Source organism: Eurosta solidaginis, chromosome 3 (assembly GCF_040869045.1).
Source record: "Eurosta solidaginis isolate ZX-2024a chromosome 3, ASM4086904v1, whole genome shotgun sequence".
NCBI lineage: Eukaryota > Metazoa > Arthropoda > Insecta > Diptera > Tephritidae > Eurosta > Eurosta solidaginis.
Window position 1 is genome coordinate 262,768,611 of NC_090321.1, and position 14,264 is coordinate 262,782,874.

Sequence of the window (14,264 nt, forward strand, 5' to 3'; positions counted from 1 at the left end):
TTTCTTCTACTTAATATGGTAGGTGTCACACCCATTTTACAAACTTTTTTCCAAAGTTATATTTTGCGTCAATAAACCAATCCAGTTACCATGTTTCATCCCTTTTTTCGTATTTGGTATAGAATTATGGCATTTTTTTCATTTTTCGTAATTTTCGATATCGATAAAGTGGGCGTGGTTATGGTCGGAATTCGGCCATTTTTTATACCAAGATAAAGTGAGTTCAGATAAGTGCGTGGGCTAAGTTTAGTAAAGATATATCGATTTTTGCTCAAGTTATTGTGTTAACGGACGAGCGGAAGGACAGACGGTGGACTGTGTATAAAAACTGGGCGTGGCTTCAACCGATTTCGCCGATTTTCACAGAGAACAGTGACCGTCATAGAATCTATGCCCCTACCAAATTTGAGAAGGATTGGTAAATGTTTGTTCGACTTATGGCATTAAAAGTATTCTAGACAAACTAAATGAAAATGGGCGGAGCCACGCCCATTTTGAAATTTTATTTTATTTTTGTATTTTGTTGCATCATATCATTACTGGAGTTGAATTTTGACTTAATTTACTTATATATAGTAAAGATATTAAATTTTTTGTTAAAATTAGAATTTAAAAAAAATTTTTTTTAAAAAGTGGGAACACGCCCACCAATCCAATTTTGCTAATTTTTATTTAGCACATATATAGTAATCGTAGTAACGTTCCTGCCAAATTTCATCATGATATCTTCAACGACTGCCAAATTACAGCTTGCAAAACTTTTAAATTACCTTCTTGTAAAAGTGGGCGGTGCCACGCCCATTGTCAAAAATCTTACTAATTTTCTATTCTGCATCATAACGCCAACCCATTTACCAAGTTTCATCGCTTTAACCGCCTTTGGCAATGAATTATCGCATTTTTTCGGTTTTTCGAAATTTTCGATATCGAAAAAGTAGGCGTGGTTATAGTCCGATATCGTTCATTTTAAATATCGAACTGAGATGAGTGCCCAGGAATCTACATATCAAATTTCATCAAGATACCTCACAATTTACTCAAGTTATCGTGTTAACGGACAGACGGACGGACATGGCTCAATCAAATTTTTTTTCGATACTGATGATTTTTATATATGGAAGTCTATACCTATCTCGATTCCTTTATGCCTGTACAACCAACCGTTATCCAATCAAAGTTAATATACTCTGTGAGCTCTGCTCAACTAAAAACGAAAAAGGCGCGTTTGATGGAGAGGGATAGGGCATTTGAGCATTGGCAACCACGCCACTGTTGGCAACCATAATTTTGAAATAGCAAACGACTTCGCTTATTTTGGAAGTAGCACACAAACAACAACAGCAGCTTTTAAACTAGATAAACAGTTGAAAAGTAAATACCTCTCTCGGCAAATGAAAATCATGCTCTACAAATTACTTATCGTACCCGTCCTGCTACCCGTCCTGCTCGCTGGAAGGACCAGGTGGAAAATGATTTAAATTTTCTTGGTGTTATCAATTGGCGATCGTTGGACTGCCAACAGCTTAAACGGATAAGCGCCAATTAAAAAAGTAAGGTGATATCGAAATCTAGGTGCAGTGTTCCTTATAGGACTCAGTGAGAGTTCGCAGGAATTCGTTTCTTACACCGATGAGTTTGGCTGATATTCTCCTTGCTGGAGGTAAAAACAATTTGTTATCTATTTGCCCTGGGCTTTTAATTCCGTGTTGTTTCAACTGATTTGATTCTCAGTTATTTATGGCTTCCATAGTGTGTACCTTAGTAAGTACGTGGAAGACCTCAAGAATATAGACCGCTGCTTTAGCAGCCTGATTAACTATGTAATTTGCTTGTTCATGTATTAACTACCTTTATGTCCATGATGGCAGAGAATTCTTTACTTAATAGCTGTTTTAACCAGAAATCTTTTGTAACGATTATGAAAACCGAACCATACACCCAGCCACCTTAAACCGTTTCATTTTCCAATTTCCAATAATATGCATATATGTTTAAGTGGTTTTGTTTTTAAAAACTGAAACTGAAATTCGAACAAGTATTCAAAGTTCGAATAGAAAACATAGAAGCTGCCAAGTTTTTCAAAACCGAAAATGGTACTAAAGCCACTTAATTTTCAAAAATCGGAAATATTACCGTTCAAAGTGATTAATATAGTTTTTAGTTGAAAGCAAAAGTGTAAGTGTTTTCATACATTCATATGTTTTACTCAACAAGAGCGAACAGAAACTATGCCACATCAAGCAGCTTAATAAGAAACCGTTTAAAACCGTTCAAAATCTTTAAGCTCAAACTAAAGCCATAAAATCAGCTACATTTTTCGAAAGCGAAAGCCATCTTCTGAAAACGACCACTCCAAGTCAACTTATGTTTAAATAGCGAAATCGTAAGAATGGCCGCATAATTTCAAAAGCCGAAACTACTGTCGTTTAAATTTAACCTGCTATCAAAACGTTAAAAAAAAAAGCAGAGCCCAATTAAAAAAAAAAAAATGTAAGGCGCGATAACCTCTGAAGAGATTTTAGGCCGAGCTTCCTTCCAATTTGCGTCGTGCTCCTCTTGATTTTCTCTACAAATTGGCCGGACGGGATACATGTTTTATGCCAACTCCGAATGGTATCTGAAAGGCAGGTGAGATTTTACTGAGAGCTTTTCATGGTAGAAATACACTCGCCATACATGCCAGACACTGCCGAGGGGCGACTGCGCTTAGAAAAATTATCTTCTAATTGAAAAAACCTTATTTCTAAAATTTTGATATTGCTTTGCCCGGGCTGTGAACCGAGGGCATACGGTGTGGTAGGTGGAGCACGCTACCATCACACCACGGTGGCCGCCCAATTCACAGGGTTTAAATTGCTGCTAAAATTGTTTCCGCTGCTGTACATACAGACATACACTTTCCAAATATTTTGTAATTCTTTTGGTTTAATGCCAAAAGAGTATAATGTCAGATGAAAGAAAAAAATTAGCCATCAGCTGCTGTAATACTGCCGGCTGTCTTATCGCGCCATGATATCGAGCAATCTAATAGTATTTTCAAACACTTGGGCAATTCACAAGAGAATCGTATTCATGTAAACTTTTAAGATTTGAGTTCATTCCGTAGCTCGCAATATAAAATTTTATTCAAACCAAGGGAAATCCATACAAGGTAATGGCAAAGCGAATTCAGTCAACTCGCCGTACTACAGAAGAATGTCAAATCAAAAGAAAATTTGCATTAATTTCGTTAAACTGACATATTGTTGAACAAGGCGTTGTATGGAAAATAATCAAGAAGAAGCAATCAGCTATTGGAATAACAACACCTGGTACTGAATTCGCCTTAATTAAAGCATGGCACATACGGCGAATAGGAGACCTTGTGAACTGCATGACAATACTAAACCTTTTCCAGTTTAAGTTCAGAAATTTACAATCCCAGTTCATAAAATTACAATTCAAGTTCAGAAAATTGCAATTCAAGTTCAGAAGTTTACAATTCAAGTTCAGAAAATTACAATTCAAGTTAAAAAAATTACAATTCAAATTCAGAAATTCCAATTAAATTGAGAATACAACCAAGTTCAGAAAATTACAATTCAAGTTCAGAAAATTGAAATTCAACTTCAGAAGTTTACAATTCAAGTTCAAAAAATTACAATTCAAGTCCAAAAAATTACAATTCAAGTTCAGAAATTCCAATTTAAATTCAGAAAAATACAATCAAGTTCAGAAATTTACAATTCAAGTTCAGAAAATTGCAATTCAAGTCCAGAAGTTTACAATTCACGTTCAGAAAATTACAATTCAAGTTAAAAAAATTACAATTGAAATTCAGAAATTCCAATTTAGATTCAGAAAAATACAATCAAGTTCAGAAATTTACAATTCAAGTTCAGAAAATTGCAATTCAAGTTCAGAAGTTTACAACCCAAGTTCAGAAAATTACAATTCGAATTCAAAAAATTACAATTCAAGTTCAGAAATTCCATTTTAAATTCAGAAAAATACAACCAAGTTCAGAAAATTGCAATTCAAGTTCAGAAGTTTGCAACTAAAGTTCAGAAAATTACAATTCGAGTTCAAAAAATTACAATTAAAATTCAGAAATTCCAATTTAGATTCAGAAAAATAAAATCAAGTTCCGAAAATTACAATTCAAGTTCAGAAAATTATAATTCAAATTCAGAAAATTATAAATAGGGTATATTTTTCAAAAGTGATTCCAATTCATACAACGTAATGTACTATGTACTTACATATTATTTGCAGAAGTGCTGATACTTCGTTGACAATGGTGTCTTGGATATACTGTACCCCAAGTTTTCTCCAGGGCGTGTACATCCCAAGCTAAGAAATCAAACGGAGTATCCTCTTTGCAACAAGTGCATGAGAACGCTCCGGCCATGAAAGAACTTGGAAAGTAAGTGAAAAGGGGAGACCTCCACAGAGTTGCGAGAGACAGATGCAGGAAGACTTGATCTGTGCACACAGTACTTATACGTTTCTTGCGGGATTGTGGACGCTCCGTTGATTTCGTCATGACTACTGTCATACTTAATGCATATAAATGCTTGTGGCCTTTAGAATATAGCTGGATGTCCTTGTAGCTGACCTCTTATGAGAGGGGAGAGAATAGAGGTTTTTTTCTTAGCTATCTCCTTCATGTAATCAAACTTGATTTAAGTGAGTTAAGAGGTTCAATGCTTTCTTAATACATAGTAGGCCTTCATATCTATGTATCAAATTATGAGCGCTAACATTGACCATCTTACATACTTCAATTTCCATTGCCTGAAAGAAAAAATCCTGACAAACTTTCTGAACTTGAATTTATATTTTCTGAACTTGAATTTTAATTTTCTGAACTTAAATTGTAACTTTCTGAATTTGAATTGTAAATTTCTGAATTTAAATTGGATTTCTGAACTTGAATTGGCAATCCTGAACTTTAATTTTAAGCAATAAGATATAAATGCATATGTTGTGACATATTTATGCAATTTCTGGAAATTCCTTTGCATTGTGAACCATTGCCAAAATTTAATAACCACAAAATATGCGAAAATTTTAACTGTGCAAACTATGAAAAAAGGTTGCATTGACAATATAATTTTTTGCAATGGAAATTACTTAACAGATATAGACCATTAACATGTATGTTTGTAATTTTATTAATCTTTTATACTGCAACTCAAAGCGAACAGATTACTTTTTTTTTTTTTATTTTGAAACTTCAACCATTATTCCTTCACATATTTGCTCTAGCCAGCTTTGCTTCATTTGCTGCTTAACTACACTTTACATTTTCACGAAAAATCTCATAAAATCCTTAAAAGTTTCCATTCTTTGTTGCACATCTGTATCGCGTCTCATTTTGACCAACCAATTGATCATCTTTTGTGGTTCGCTATCCCTTTCATTGCGTTGCGCTGGCGTTAATAAACTCACATATGACTCAACTTCTTTAACAAAATCATTCATAAACTTCATTTGCTTTTGTGTAACGTCACGCTGAAATGTGCCCAATCCATTCCTTTTAAACGAACTTTCAATGAGATAATTTTCTGGACTAAATTTGCGACGTGAATTTGTGGTATCATGACGCCTGAGTATCGATTCAAATCCTTGATATATCATAGATTTGGCAATTAAATAAAAGAAACGATTCGCTATGTTGGTTTTTGCTGGTGCTTCCTCCTGCTCTTTGTCTGTAACTTGGCGTACGAAATTCTCTAATAGAAGCCTTTCTGCGTCCATGAGATCGCTTTGTTTATCCATCACTTGCTGATCGGCCAACACATTTTGCACCAAAACTTTGCAGTGTTCCAACTCATAGTCGGTTAGCTTCAGATATTCCTCAATCATGATGGTGAGTAGCTGTTCGCGTTTATTTGCTATCGACATATGATCACTGGCAGCTACTCCAAAGCAAGAGTTTGTGAACTATGAGTGATAATTTTTTTGTGAACAAATTAAATGCAATTCGGGAAATTATTCAAAATTCTCACCTCACCCCACAGCAATGCAATGCCGAGTAGTATTCTTAGTTGATGACTCGCTATGGGCATTTTGAGCCTTTGTTCATATCCAGCTGTAGCTTTTCTTTTTACTCTATAAAGGTGTGTTTACATCAAAATTTGGAAAGACAATGAGATGGAAATTAAAAATTTTAGTTGTCAATGTATTACATGTGTGAATGTTGGACAAAATAGTGATAACAAAATAAATAAAACATATTAAAGGCACATTTACAGTCAACTTTTACATTACTTTGACGTTGAAGAGAGATTTAGAAAACATATCGTTTGAAAGTTGTGATGAGCGCTTCATAAAAGACATTTATGCTCTCGATAATGTACACTTCGATTTGGCTTTACCGCTTCATTGCATCTCAAGCATTTTCTTATTATTGAGAGGCCTAATAACAACCATGCACAAAATCTTGCGATAAATCTCTACGGAGAGTGGCATGCGATTGATCGCTTTTGTTTGCATTGGGGTATAGATGATCACCTATAGATTTGTGTGGCCTAAGTGCACAAAGATGATAAAAGACTTCGTTTATTTGGGACACTAGCAACAACATTAGATCTGAAATAGAGCGAAGAATCACTCTTGCCAATAAATGCTACTTTGGAATTGAAATTGAAAAGTAAAGTCCTCTCTTGGCAAACGAAAATCATACTCTACAAGTCACTTATCGTACCTGTCCTGCTATATGGGGCACAAGCATGGACCATGACAACAGCAGATGAAGCGGCTCTGGGAGTTTTCGAGAGAAAAGTTCTTCGAAAGATTTATGGACCTCTACGCGTCGGCGATGGCGAGTACCGAAGAAGATTTAACGATGCGCTGTACGAGCTATACGCGGACATCAACACAGTCCAGCGAATTAAAACGCAGCGGCTGAGCTGGCTAGGCCATGTTATGCGAATTAAAGATCACGCTCCGGCCAAGAAAGTGTTTCTATAGGAACCCGCCTATGGAAGCAGAGGTAGAGGGCGACCCCCACTCCGTTGGGAGGACCGTTTAAACGGTTAAGCACCAATTAAGTAAGTAAGTAAGTAAGGTCACAAAGAGGAACTCTCACACAGTACCTAAAAGGATATAAAAAAGAGTAGAAAAATGATCTGTCTCACAGTACCCGTAGGGGTATAAAAAATACCAGTCCCACATTACCCTTTCAGTCATTAACTAGTACAAATAGAGCTCACTTCAACTCATATAAAAAGAATAAAATATGACTATAGGCATATTCCTGTGTGACTTATTCTGGACTCATCATAAGCCATCATCCCGTCTCAAAGATGCGGAGCCAGGTAAATAATTTTGCATTTAAATGCAACAACAACGATTTGAGCGTGATAAATCCATATAGAAGTCTGGTGCAGTTTTTAGGCCAGATAATTTGTTAATTTGCTGCCTTCAGTCTGGCAACGCTGCCTTTAATAAACCTGGTTTTATTTAAATAAATCTCACTGCCTGGCTTTTAACCGTATGTGTTAAATGAAACACAACAGCGACATCTGCCTATCCCAAATCATGAAAATATCACGACCCCTGCTTCTCAAGTATACCAACGACCGAGAGTATTCTCGTGTGAATTGAGCATGATACGAAGCTAGAAAACTTACTGGATGATGCTAAAGACTAATTGGAATTTTTTGCAGGCATGCATTTGAAGCGGCGTTTACGCCAAGGCAGCGTATGGGTTGTATGTATCTGTGCACTTTTTGTTGTTGCTATAGCAGTGCACTTATTTCTCAGTTGTATGTTTGACTAAGTGAAGATCGACGCTTATCGACGCTTATCAATAGATCACTGAGGTCACTAGGAAATAAAAATATATTTACTTGTATGTTTACGAAATTTGCCAAGCAAAAATATAAAACAATAAATTTTAAAACAACAAATAAAAAACCTGTCAAGTATCCGGGTTATTATTTTCGGACTAAAATAACATCGTTTAGACAGAGCGAGTGTCATTCTCTTTTTTTTTCATGAGGTGTTTTGTACACTGAATTGCAGGGCGCCTGGGTTCATTACCCATTTTGAGCAAATAAAATCACACAAGCTCTCGTGATACGTGATTGTAAGATATTCCTCAAACCCGTGAATATGAAATATGAAAAATATGCTAACCCATGAACTAGGCATATAGCTAGAAAGGCCGATAACCGGTAAAAGTTGAAAATAGTGTAAAAAGTAACAAATGTCAGCTGTTTCGTTAGTTTCACTAGATTTTAAAATAAAATAAAATTAAATCAGACCTGTAAAGAAAAAGTACCAGTACAAGAACAAGTATCAGTACCTCAGTACTTCGAAAAATGCGTACAAGTATAAGTATCGAGGTACTTGTACTTGAATTGTTGAAGTAAGTACTTTCGAAGTACTTTGATAAATATTGAACGGTTTTGAAGCGGACCAACCAGCACTCTTACGGTCACCTACTTTGACAAAATGTTTGAAGAAGGGTTCTACAGGTATTTTAATGATACATCAACAGATTTCAATATGCTTCAGAGTTATCCTCTTATGAAGGACCTATGACTCAAAATGAATACACCCTCAGCTTCCTCCGACCCAGTAGAGCGTTCATTTTCCTTAGCAGGCATTGTTTGTAGTCCTAGAAGGCAACCAATCACGGACTTTTCATTTGAAAAGCTAGTATTAATGAAGGCAAACACAAAACTACTTTAATATTGTTAGCTGTTGTACAATTTATACTTATTTAATATGTATTTTTACTTCTGGTTGCTTTCTAATATAAATTTTACTCATATTTTGATTTTCCATTTATGAATCAAACTGACATATTTTATCAGAAAAAGTACTTTCGTGTACTTTCAAGTATTTCTTAAGTATATCTACTTGTACTTTCGGATTCGAAGTACAAGTACTGTAGTACTAATACTTTGTACTTAGATTTGAAGTACTTGAGTACTTGTACTTATTTGGTATTAGTACAAGTATGTACTTAGTACTTTACAGGTCTGAATTAAATAATATAAAAATATAAAAAAATCAATTTAAAGTAAAAAAAAGGTTTTTAAAAATTGTTCAAGAAAGTAAACTAAAATAAAATAAAAGCAAAGCTAGTCAAATCAAATATAACAAGACAAAATAAATTGAAAAAATTTAATTGAAAACAACAAAATTAAATTAAGCAAGATAATTAAATAATAATAAATAAATAATAAAATTAAGTAAGATAATTAAAAAAAAAAAGAAAATAAAATAAACTAAAATCAGCTTGCTTCTTGGGATCTGAATAGTGAACTCGAAACCTCCAACATTCATATTCTATACTAGTGTAAAAGCATTTTTTCTGCAATATCAATAACAACAAGTAAGGAAGGCTAAGTTCGGGTGTAACCGAACATAACATACTCAGTTGAGAGCTATGGAGACAAAATAAGGAAAATCAATCTGGGGTAACCATGGAATGTGGTTGTATAACATGTGTATCAAATGAAAGGTATTAAAGAGTATTTTAAGAGAGAATAGGCCATAGTTCTATGGATGAACGCCATTTAGGTATATCGCCATAAAGGTAGACCAGGGCTGACTCTAGAATTTGTTTGTACGATATGGGTATCAAATGAAAGGTGTTACTGAGCATTTTAAGAGGGAGTGGGCCTTAGGTCTATCGGTGGACGCCTTTTCGAGATGTCCCCATTAAGGTGGACCAGGGGTGATTCTATAATGTGTTTGTACGATATGGGTATCAAATGAAAGCTGTTAATGAGTATTTTGAAAAGGAGTGATCCTTAGTTCCATAGGTGGACGCCGTTTCGAATATCGCCATAAAGGTGGACCAGGGGTGTCTCTAGAATGTGTTTGTACGATATGGGAATCAAATGAAAGGTGTTACTGAGCATTTTAAGAGGGAGTGGGCATTAGGTCTATAGGTGGACGCCTTTTCGAGATATCGCCATTAGGGTGGGCCAGGGGTGACTCTAGAATGTTTGTACGGTATGGGTATCAAACGAAAGGTGTTACTGAGCATTTTAAGAGGGAGTGGGCATGAGGTCTATAGGTGGACGCCTTTTCGAGATATCGTCATTAGGGTGGGCCAGGGGTGACTCTAGAATGTGTTTGTACGATATGTGCATCAAACGAAAGGTGTTACTGAGCATTTTAAGAGGGAGTGGGCATTAGGTCTATAGGTGGACGCCCTTTCGAGATATCGCCATTAGGGCGGGCCAGGGGTGACTCTAGAATGTTTGTACGATATGGGTATCAAACGAAAGGTGTTACTGAGCATTTTAAGAGGGAGTGGGCAATGGGTCTATAGGTGGACGCCTTTTCGAGATATCGCCATTAAGGTGGGCCAGGGGTGACTCTAGAATGTGTTTGTACGATATGGGTATCAAATGAAAGGTGGTAAGGAGTATTTTAAAAGGGAGTAATCCTTAGTTCTATAGGTGGACGCCTTTTCGAGATATCGCCATAAAGGTGGACCAAGGGTGACTCTAGAATGTTTGTACGATATGGGTATCAAACGAAAGGTGTTACTGAGCATTTTAAGAGGGAGTGGGCATTAGGTCTATAGGTGGACGCCTTTCGAGATATCGCCATTAGGGTGGGCCAGGGTGACTCTAGAATGTGTTTGTACGATATGGGTATCAAATGAAAGGTGGTAATGAGTATTTTAAAAGGGAGTAATCCTTAGTTCTATAGGTGGACGCCTTTTCGAGATATCGCCATAAAGCTGGACCAAGGGTGACTCTAGAATGTTTGTACGGTATGGGTATCAAACGAAAGGTGTTACTGATCATTTTAAGAGGGAGTGGGCATTAGGTCTATAGGTGGACGCCTTTTCGAGATATCGCCATTAGGGTGGGCCAGGGTGACTCTAGAATGTGTTTGTACGATATGGGTATCAAATGAAAGGTGGTAATGAGTATTTTAAAAGGGAGTAATCCTTAGTTCTATAGGTGGACGCCTTTTCGAGATATCGCCATTAGGGTGGGCCAGGTGTGGCTCTAGAATGTTTGTACGATATGGGTATCAAACGAAAGGTGTTACTGAGCATTTTAAGAGGGAGTGGGCATTAGGTCTATAGGTGGACGCCTTTTCGAGATATCGCCATTAGGATGGGACAGGGGTGACTCTAGAATGTTTGTACGATATGGGTATCAAACGAAAGGTGTTACTGAGCATTTTAAGAGGGAGTGTACATTAGGTCTATAGGTGGACGCCTTTTCGAGATATCGCCATTAGGGTGGGCCAGGGGTGACTCTAGAATGTTTGTACGATATGGGTATCAAACGAAAGGTGTTACTGAGCATTTTAAGAGGGAGTGGACAATAGGTCTATAGGTGGACGCCTTTTCGAGATATCGCCATTAGGGTGGGCCAGGGTGACTCTAGAATGTGTTTGTACGATATGGGTATCAAATGAAAGGTGGTAATGAGTATTTTAAAAGGGAGTAATCCTTAGTTCTATAGGTGGACGCCTTTTCGAAATATCGCCATTAGGGTGGGCCAGGTGTGACTCTAGAATGTTTGTACGATATGGGTATCAAACGAAAGCTGTTACTGAGCATTTTAAGAGGGAGTGGGCATTAGGTCTATAGGTGGACGCCTTTTCGAGATATTGCCATTAGGGTGGGCCAGGGGTGACTCTAGAATGTTTGTACGATATGGGTATCAAACGAAAGGTGTTACTGAGCATTTTAAGAGGGAGTGGACACTAGGTCTATAGGTGGACGCCTTTTCGAGATATCGCCATTAGGGTGGGCCAGGGGTTACTCTAGAATGTTTGTACGATATGGGTATCAAACGAAAGGTGTTACTGAGCATTTTAAGAGAGAGGGGGCATTAGTTCTATAGGTGGACGCCTTTTCGAGATATCGCCATTAGGGTGGGACAGGGGTGACTCTGGTATGTTTTTGTACGATATGGATATCAAATTAAAGGTATTAATGAGGGTTTTAAAAGCGAGTGGCCCTTAGATATATATGTGAAGGCGTTCTCGTGATATCCACCAAAATGTGGACCAGGTGATCCAGAAAATCATCTGTCGGGTAATGCTAATTTATTTATATATGCAATACCACTAACAGTATTCCTGCCAAGATTCCAAGGGCTGTTGATTTCGCCTTGTAGAACTTTTTCATTTTCTTCTACTTAATATGGTAGGTGTCACACCCATTTTACAAAGATTTTTCCAAAGTTATATTTTGCGTCAACAAACCAATCCAGTTACCATGTTTCATCCCTTTTTTCGTATTTGGTATAGAATTATGGCATTTTTTTCATTTTTCGTAATTTTCGATATCGATAAAGTGGGCGTGGTTATGGTCAGATTTCGCCCATTTTTTATACCAAGAAAAAGTGAGCTCAGGTAAGTACGTGGGCTAAGTTTAGTAAAGATATATCGGATTTTGCTCAAGTTATTGTGTTAATGGCCGAGCGGAAGGACAGACGGTGGACTGTGTATAAAAACTGTGCGTGGCTTCCACCGATTTCGCCCATTTTCACAGAGAACAGTTGCCGTCATAGAATCTATGCTCCTACCAAATTTGAGAAGGATTGGTAAATTTTTGTTCGACTTATGGCAATAAAAGTATTCTAGACAAACTAAATGAAAATGGGCGGAGCCACGCCCATTTTGAAATTTTCTTTTATTTTTGTATTTTGTTGCATCATATCATTACTGGAATTGAATTTTGACTTAATTTACTTATATACAGTAAAGATATTAAATTTTTTGTTAAAATTTGAATTTAAAAAAATTTTTTTTTAAAAAGTGGGCGTGTTCTTAATCCAATTTTGCTAATTTTTATTTATCACATATAGAGTAATAGTAGTAACGTTCCTGCCAAATTTCATCATGATATCTTCAACGACTGCCAAATTACAGCTTGCAAAACTTTTAAATTACCTTCTTGTAAAAGTGGGCGGGGCCACGCCCATTGTCCAAAATCTTACTAATTTTCTATTCTGCTTCATAACGTCAACCCATCTACCAAGTTTCGTTGCTTTATCTGTCTTTTGTAATGAGTTATCGCACTTTTTCGGTTTTTCGAAATTTTCGATATCGAAAAAGTGGGCGTGGTTATAGTCCGATATCGTTCATTTTAAATAGCGATCTGAGATGAGTGCTCAGGAACCTACATACCAAATTTCATCAAGATACCTCAAAATTTACTCAAGTTATCGTGTTAACGGACGGACGGACGGACGGACGGACGGACGGACGGACGGACGGACGGACGGACATGGCTCAATCAAATTTTTTTTCGATCCTGATTATTTTGATATATGGAAGTCTATATCTATCTCGATTCCTTTATATATGTACAACCAACCGTTATCCAATCAAACTTAATATACTCTGTGAGCTCTGCTCAACTGAGTATAAAAACAATTAGATAATGCAATATGAGCAAGTCTCGCTAACTAAATACAAGTAAAATAAAATAACATAAAATTAAATACAATAAAATAAAATAAAATGCAATAAAATAAAATAAAACAAAACAAAATAAAATATAACTTGAAAATACTTACATAAAGAAATAAAATATAATAAAACTAAATAAAATAAAAAATAATAAAATGAATTAAAATAAAATAAAATAAAATAAAGTAAAATAAAATTAAAAAGCAAAATAAAAAAAAATAAATAAATATATGAAAGGAAGGGTAGAGATGATATGTAAGGAAAGAAAAAAGAATTAAAAAGAGAATAGAGTAAGGAAAGAAAGGAAAAAAAACAGAGGTACAGTGCCGTCTATAGTGGTTGAATTTCAACCACTAGGCGAGTTCCAGTACACATAAATTTGCTTCTTTTATAATACGCGAAAATTACATATTCCAGATCTAACCCGTTATTTACAAAAAATAAGATAGGTTTTAAAGTAGACACTTGTCTCCCACAGTACATTTAAGTGTGATATATTTAAAATATATTGGCAATGAAAATAAATGAAGAAACCGAAAATTAGCAAAAATGTACAATTTTTCATGGAATACTACTTTTATACACTTACGAATACTACATTCACAAACATACATATGTACACAAATATGTAGAAGTACACATGGGTGTATTAAATTATTAAAAATGAATAAGTTGGCGTTGACAAAAGACCGGATTTTTAATGCCATCGAGTAAACTTTCTCCTGAAAAGGAATTGTACTCTAAATACAAAGAAATTTACATGTTTTTGTTCTTATACGCACATTCGCATATATACTTATACATAAATACGTATGTATAATTTCATAAATAAAAGTGCTCAAATTTGTTTGGCATATATACACAAA

At 35.8% G+C, this 14,264-nt stretch overlaps 2 protein-coding genes across 2 annotated transcripts in view; both read right to left on the reverse strand.

The window, feature by feature from the left end:
- The window catches only part of SLO2 (slowpoke 2), a 743,624-nt gene that overhangs the window by 684,262 nt on the left and 45,098 nt on the right, over positions 1-14,264 (reverse strand). The gene's annotated exons all lie outside the window — the stretch shown is intronic.
- On the reverse strand, positions 5,126-6,146 carry LOC137247129 (uncharacterized). Its single transcript, XM_067778206.1, has 2 exons — positions 5,994-6,146; positions 5,126-5,928 (listed from the first exon to the last, which is right to left on the reverse strand). Exons 1-2 carry the CDS (start codon positions 6,051-6,053, stop codon positions 5,284-5,286), a joined length of 705 nt encoding a protein of 234 aa, XP_067634307.1. The 5' UTR covers positions 6,054-6,146; the 3' UTR covers positions 5,126-5,283.

Excerpts from the sequence above, each read along its gene's own strand:
- LOC137247129 (XM_067778206.1), bottom strand. The coding sequence starts at position 6,053 with ATGCCCATAGCGAGTCATCAACTAAGAATACTACTCGGCATTGCATTG. Across the intron at positions 5,929-5,993 it reads TTGCATTGCTGTGGGGTGAG|TTCACAAACTCTTGCTTTGG; the intron begins GTGAGAATTTTG and ends TATCACTCATAG.